The 7,500-nt window shown below is 36.1% G+C and overlaps 1 protein-coding gene across 47 annotated transcripts in view; it reads right to left on the bottom strand.

Annotated features, from left to right (window-relative positions):
- The window catches only part of CaMKII (Calcium/calmodulin-dependent protein kinase II), a 141,344-nt gene that overhangs the window by 35,028 nt on the left and 98,816 nt on the right, over nt 1–7,500 (bottom strand). For all 47 annotated transcript variants that reach the window (XM_086535113.1, XM_086535076.1, XM_086535080.1 and 44 more), the window contains one exon: nt 942–1,031. In XM_086535113.1, coding sequence (XP_086391239.1) covers nt 942–1,031 — 90 coding nt within the window. The remainder of the gene's footprint in view (nt 1–941; nt 1,032–7,500) is intronic.

The raw sequence follows: 7,500 nt of genomic DNA, 5'->3' as shown, positions 1-7,500 counted from the left end.
AAGATAGCCAATAACTTTATTCTTATCTCAACGACCCTTTTATTTTGGGGAAAATGAACTCCCCCCAAAAATGACAAATTGACATTTTTCTTTAAACATCTAACCATTCTATAATCATAATTCAAAAGACAAAATCAAAACAAATGTCCAATCTGGATTACTTTGAGAGAGCATTCTGTGTATGAACCATTAGTGCAAATCACTCATAAACAATAGTCAAAAGCCCTGAGTATGCAGCAGGTATTTGTTTAGCTTGAATCACTGTGTTTTAAAAAAGCTGAATAATCACATTCAACCAGAAAGAGGTAATCACTAAGACAGTACATGAAGAACTTCCCAAGGTGGTTGGTAACTTAGATGTAGAGAGGAAACATAATAAAAAAAAATCAATCAAAACCTTAAAAATCATCAGGAAAAAAGAAGAGGAAGAAAAAAAATACTGCTTAAAATTGCAGTCCACTAAAATTATGAATGGGATCAATACGCAAAACGAAAGAAAAATAGAAAAAAAAAAACAGATAAAAGAACCACTTACACTATATCAAAAATGTTCTAAACTGCAAAACAAACATAAGGTACATAAACCAGGACAAGAAAGAGACAAAAGTTATTTCTTCCTGAAAATGAACATACTTAAACCCAACAGGGAAATAATCCATGATGAAAAGCTGTGTTTGTAAAGTATTATAAATTTTAATACAATTTATGATAAGAGTTTTGTAGATCTAGATAAAATACATGTGTACATAGGTATCTATGTCTAAAAGTATACATAATATGCATAGATACCTATACACAGACAGAGATGTGATGACAAAATAACCCACAGCTTTTCAATCCTTCACTAATTGTGTACTCTTTGTTAAAAAATAATAACAAATAAATAAGTAAAAGATAAAATAAATAACTAATTCTCTCTATATAAAGAATCTCAAGCTTACCCTTCACATCCTCCTCTTCTATGGTCGTACTTGAGTCTGTGCTCTCCTTGACCTGCGATCCGTCTCCCTTTTTGGTGATGATGGAACGACCTGAGGGTGGTAGGTCAAGTGGTAACTCCGTAGGGGTGAGAGGGCCCTTTTATAGGACCTTTTTCCATCTTGCTGAGTCTTGCCAGCGAAGCACTCCCATTCTGCCGTCCCTGTCATGCAACATCTGCTCCTACCCAGGTATAATGTGACATTCCTACACAGCTCTCCCTTGACAAGTCATACATGAATTGTATCCTTAGCCACCTACAAAGCTTTTATTTATTACTATCAATACTTTTTAAAAATATGAACTACACACAAAAAAAAAGATTAAAGATTGAAATTCCCTTCCTATAACTGCCACCACTGTGGTTATCAAAAATATAATTAACTTTTTTGTGGTGGTTTATCCTTTTCTCATAATAGGTATCCTATAAGACTAAAGAGCTATCTAATGATTATTTCATAATCTATGTAAGAAAGAGAAAGAGAAAAAAGTAAAAAGAAAAGAAAAAATCACACTTTCCAATAAGGACATTTACATCCCTTAAAATGTTTTACTGTACCATTAAAAAAATCACTTTGAAGTGACTGTTTCCAAAATAAAACATTAAATCACAGATTACAATAATATGCATATCTTATGTGACAAAAAATACACACTTTAAAAATACAATAAAAACATTTTTAAATTTAATTTCTTTTCCAAAACAATCAAAAGTCTTTTAATTTCTTACTCTTCTTTTGACATACCTATGATTATCACTTCATTATAATTAACATAAAATTTTAGTACACTTCAAACATATAACTCATTAACATTGCACAACAAAAATGTATGGCTGAGCATCTTGCAAAAGAAAAAAAAAATCAATCAATTACAAGAAAATAATAATAAAAAAAATCACACACTTGCTATATTTTCTTGATCAGTCTCAGTCTAAATCACAGCAACTTTGTCTCGAGTCACATTTAAGAGAGAAATTACAGGTGACTGAAACACATGCAACAAAAATTGTCCCAAAGCATGCGCAGATGAGTTTCTTTCGTGTGCTGTTAAATGTTTAGAAAATGGATGGCACTGGGAATTTATGTTGGTTAAATGTTTATTTGACAGGCATGCATAAGTACATACAGCCACACCCAATCAACATGAATGTACACTTATTTTTCACATGCATAATGCTCACTCACATTTACACGCAGATGCACATACAATACACGTACGCTTCACAAACTCATACACACGTCCCCAGACAAAAACAATCCTTCATACATCCCCCCATCCACTCATCCACACATACAAACACACACATACATACACACACACAGATACAGACACAGACACACACACACATATGCATACACAGACACACATACACATGCACACATACAAACACACATATATACTCTCATACACACATTCACTCAAGCACACATCCCCTTTCACTCAAACAAAAAAATAAACAAACACACCCACTAATATTCACTCAAGCACACATCCCCTATCACTCACATACACAAACACACACACAAACACAATCTCTTCCTTTTTGTTCTCTCTCACACACAAAACAGACTCACATGCAAAGGCACATGCACATGCTAAACAAACAAACAAACAAACAAACACACACACACATACATACACACAAACACACACACACACACACATACACACACACACAATGGTTGAAAACATTCTCTTATAGATATTGGAAATCATCATTAAATACCAATCTGATTAAGCATAGCAAGAAGGGCTGTCATACAAGTCACACAAAACCCTCATTAAGATCAATGAATCAAAAGAGAAAACTAAAAACAAAATTCCTGGTACACTTGCTCTTTTATTAGTGTGTAATAGTTTAAACGGTTCAATATATGAGAGAGAGAGAGAGAGAGAGAGAGAGAGAGAGAGAGAGAGAGAGAGAGAGAGAGAGAGAGAGAGAGAGAGAGAGAGAGAGAGAGAGAGAGAGAGAGAGAGAGAGAGAGAGGGAGAGAGAGAGAGAGAGAGAGAGAGAGAGAGAGAGAGAGAGAGAGAGAGAGAGAGAGAGTGTGTGTGTGTGTGTGTGTGTGTGTGTGTGTGTGTGTGTGTGTGTGTGTGTGTGTGTGTGTGTGTGTGTCTATGTGTCCTATTAACCCATTCATGTCAGGGATATGCACTGTTGCTATGGTTTGTTTTACACATCTATTCTTACACATTAATGGTTCAACAAGCTCTTTCTCCCCAAGGAGTCAATTAGTAATCTTATCTGATCTCACCTGTTTACCTCATTCCTTTATTTTTTGTGATAAAAAAATATATATTACAATTATTTTTGTTACTAATGTTTGATTACTAAGAGTATCATTATCATATTTACAATTCAATAACAATAATAATAGTACTACAAAAATGAGGAATAGGTGAAGTTGGCAAGGCTAATTGACTCCTTAGTAAATAAACTCTTATGGAACCATCTATGTGTAAAAATAAAATAAAATAAACCACAGTGGACAGTTCATGGATACATAATGGCATCAACAAGTTAACATAAAGCAATAACTTTTTAATGAGACCTTTAATGTACAGTGGTAAAATGTAGAGTCAATATTTTCTAATGCATCTATGTGTATGGTTCATGACATTGTAAATTACCATGGATGATTTTCAGATTTGTTTCTGTCTAATCTCATGAATATTACTAATTACAAGAAATTTTAAATACACAACAATAATAATTTTGCAGGATGAACTTAATCAGTGAAGAAATGTATTAAAATCTTTTATGAACTGTATTTGTATATGTACAGCAATTGATATGTATAGTGAATGGAAGGTCTTCCTACTCTTTGAGCAAGTATATCAGTATGCATTTTATATACATATAAAATATAATAATAAAATGTATCTTAATTTTAACAGATATTTCCAACAGAGTCATAGTATAAAGCAAGCTTCAAAAGAACGCATACCAAAGCAAAATAAGCACAGGAATGCAACTTAATCCCTTTCAGTGCTAACAAGAAGGAAAAAATTAATGAAAAGTAAAGAAAGAAAAAAGAGAAAGAGAGGAAGAATAATCATAAAATAGGAAAGAAAGAAAGAGAGAAAGAAAATAAGGAAAAAAACACATTCCGAGAGATGACCCAAAAAGAAAGGAAACAAAAGGACACCCAAAAGCATTGCAGTGCCGGAACGAGCTTACCACTTTCTAGGAGAGAGGACATCATATGTGCCATGGGGTTTTACCACAAGACGGGAGAGGAGGAGAAGATAGAGTGGTATTAGGAACATACGCCATAACGGGAGTGCAACTTATGCCCTAATTTTTTTTTTTTTTTTTAATTCTTAAAGGCGGGCAGAATAAGAGTGGGTGATTTAGGTACTCTGACAGTGGTAGACCTTTTTCTTATTCTTTACATTTATATTTACCGAGAAAAAAAAAAAAAAAATGGAAAGAGAAGAAAATGGGGATGAATAAGCATGGGTACAATCTGTACTCATTCTTATATCAAGATTTCTCTTTCTCCCAAAAGGTCTACCTATAGACTGAAATGAAGGTCTTGCAGAGTTAAGTACACAGATTGTGGGTATTATACTCTTCAAGGTATCCACATCTAAATGGAAGGGGACACAGATATCTATACTCTTACGTAACATCACCTTAAATACAGTGAACAAAGATGTGAGAATGTGAGTTAATTTGTTCTTATTTAATAGGTGTATTATAGGCTTTATCAGTAATCATATTTAAATATTATATGAAATAACTTATACCTTTAATTAAAAAAAACACATATAGACCAGCTACTTCTTCATATTCAATAATTTTGAAATGGATGTTTAGGTGTCATTGAATATAAAATATTTCTTCAAACAATTTGACTGCATCTGACACTGGATAAAATATATTACATTAAAACTAATGTTAGTTATTCATTTTGATGAAGATTTACATCAACACAGTAGAAACATCAAATTAAGTGCTAGGGTGAGAGGGACTTGGAAGGAAGAGGATAAAAGATGCTCACATTCTTAATAGCTTTTACATTATATTATTTATCTTTCACAGCCTCTAATACTCTTTAATTATCCCTCTTTATTTCAACTATGATGGAATGCAGATATCAATTACACCAACTAAACAATTCATCTACATGGTCTCTTTAAGAATCTGAGCTACTGATCATACTTAATGGATGAAAATTGCTGGGACTAGACACTGAGAAAGTCAGAGATTTTTATATTTTTCAATATGTTAGGAGATACTGAAGATTACATTATTTTCTCTAATACTGACAAGTTCCTAAGTTGGTAGGGAAAAGTATGTATACTTAGTTTCACTCTTTCATAAACTCTGACACACTCTGTGCAAGTTCATTCTGAAGGCCAAAACCACTAATCAATGCAACTGCCTTACTACTCTACAGCATATACAGAAAGTCTATGGCTAAGTGAGTAATTTTCTCTTAGTATACAAACATTTTTCATTTAGACGGCCAAAATGATATGTCTGTCTCTAAAAGAAAATGTCAAAGGGAAAAAAGATGACAGGTCATGAAGGAGAGAGAGAAAGAAACATGGAAGGAAGGAAGGAAGGATGAAAGAAAGAGATAGAGAGATTGAGAGGGAGGGCGGGAGAGAGAGAGAGAGAGAGAGAGAGAGAGAGAGAGAGAGAGAGAGAGAGAGAGAGAGAGAGAGAGAGAGAGAGAGAGAGAGAGAGAGAGAGAGAGAGAGAGAGAGAGAGAGAGAGAGAGGGGGAGGGAGGGAGATGGGAGTGAGAGAGGGGGGGATGGTGGGATATATAAGAGAAAGGGAGAGGGAGAGGGAGAGGGAGGAAAATCAGAGAAGGAGGGAGTATGGAGAGAGAAGGAGAGAGAGAGAGAGAGAGAAAAGAGAAAGGGAAAGGGAAAGGGAGAGGGAGAGAGAAAGAGAGCGAGAGAGAGAGCGAGAGAGAGAGAGAGAGAGAGAGAGAGAGAGAAAGGGGAGAGAGAGAGGAAAGAGAGAGGAAAGAGAGAGGAAAGGGAGAGGAGAGAGAGAGGAAAGAGAGAGGAGAGAGAGAGGAGAGAGGAGAGGAGAGGAGAGGAGAGGAGAGGAGAGGAGAGAAGAAAGAGAGAGAGAGAGAGAGAGAGAGAGAGAGAGAGAGAGAGAGAGAGAGAGAGAGAGAGAGAGAGAGAGAGAGAGAGAGAGAGAGAGAGAGAGAGAGAGAGAGAGAGAGAGAGAGAGAGAGAGAGAGAGAGAGAGAGAGAGAGAGGGAGAGGGAGAGGAAGGAAGATAAGAGAAAGAGGGGGAATGGAGAGAGAAGGAGAAAGGAGAGAGAGAGAACAAGAGATTTGGAGAAAGGGAGTGTAGGAGTGAGACAACCATAGACTGACTGCCTTAATCATGCATGATTCTCAATGATTAGCTGTGAGTATCTGAAATAGGCAACAAGATGTGCTACTACAGCCAAGGGTAGACCTCTTCCCCATGGCTAGGTCATGTGACAGAGACTCGAGCCAGAAAGAAAGTTCTCTCCTAGGGGCTTCTGTTGCATATCAGGTCTAAATGGACAATTAGCATGTGGAGCATTTCCAGTGGTTTGTGATCAGACTCTAGCTGGAAGACGCTAAATGAGGAGACATTTATATCAGAGTGATATAGAAAAATATTAATATATTCTTATATGAATATCATCATGATTAAGTCACCTTTGTGTATCACTTTGATTTTGATGAACAAGAACTAGATGCAGATCAGTAGTTGCTCACATGAGATGTAATTATAATATGACCTAACATATCAGAGTTGAATATCACTATAGAAAAATTGTAACACATACATTAACCTTAACTTTAAAAACATAATAACACAGAATATAATAATACATGGGAAACATGTGTATAAATATTTGTGTGTGTGTGTGTGTGTGTGTGTGTGTGTGTGTGTGTGTGTGTGTGTGTGTGTGTGTGTGTGTGTGTGTGTGTGTGTGTGTGTGTGTGTGTGTGTGTGTGTGTGTGTGTGTGTGTGTGTGTGTGTGTGTGTGTGTGTGTGTGTGTGTGTGTGTGTGTGTGTGTGTGTGTGTGTGTGTGTGTGTGTGTGTGTGTGTGTGTGTGTGTGTGTGTGTGTGTGTGTGTGTGTGTGTGTGTGTGTGTGTGTGTGTGTATATGTATGTATGTATGTATGTATGTATGTGTGTGTGTCTGTGTGTGTGTGTCTGTGTGTGTGTGTCTGTGTGTGTGAGTAAGTATGTATGTGTGTATGTGTGTATAGGTGTATATGTGTATGGGTGTATATGTGTATGTGTGTGTATGTGTGTATGTGTGTGTGTGTATATGTATGAATACGTGTGTATGTGTGTGTGTGTGTGTGTGTGTGTGTGTGTGTGTGTGTGTGTGTGTGTGTGTGTGTGTGTGTGTGTGTGTGTGTGTGTGTGTGTGTGTGTGTGTGTGTGTGTGTTGTGTGTGTGTGTGTGTGTGTGTGTGTGTGTGTGTGTGTTGTGTGTGTGTGTGTGTGTGTGTGTGTGTGTGTGTGTGTGTGTGTGTGTGTGTGTGTGTGTGTGTG

This window comes from Penaeus japonicus, unplaced genomic scaffold, assembly GCF_977035675.1.
Source record: "Penaeus japonicus unplaced genomic scaffold, GWHDUDI00000001_assembly GWHDUDI00000042, whole genome shotgun sequence".
Taxonomy (NCBI): domain Eukaryota; kingdom Metazoa; phylum Arthropoda; class Malacostraca; order Decapoda; family Penaeidae; genus Penaeus; species Penaeus japonicus.
Note: the sequence above shows the minus strand (reverse complement) of the source record. Positions and strands in the feature narration are given on the sequence as shown.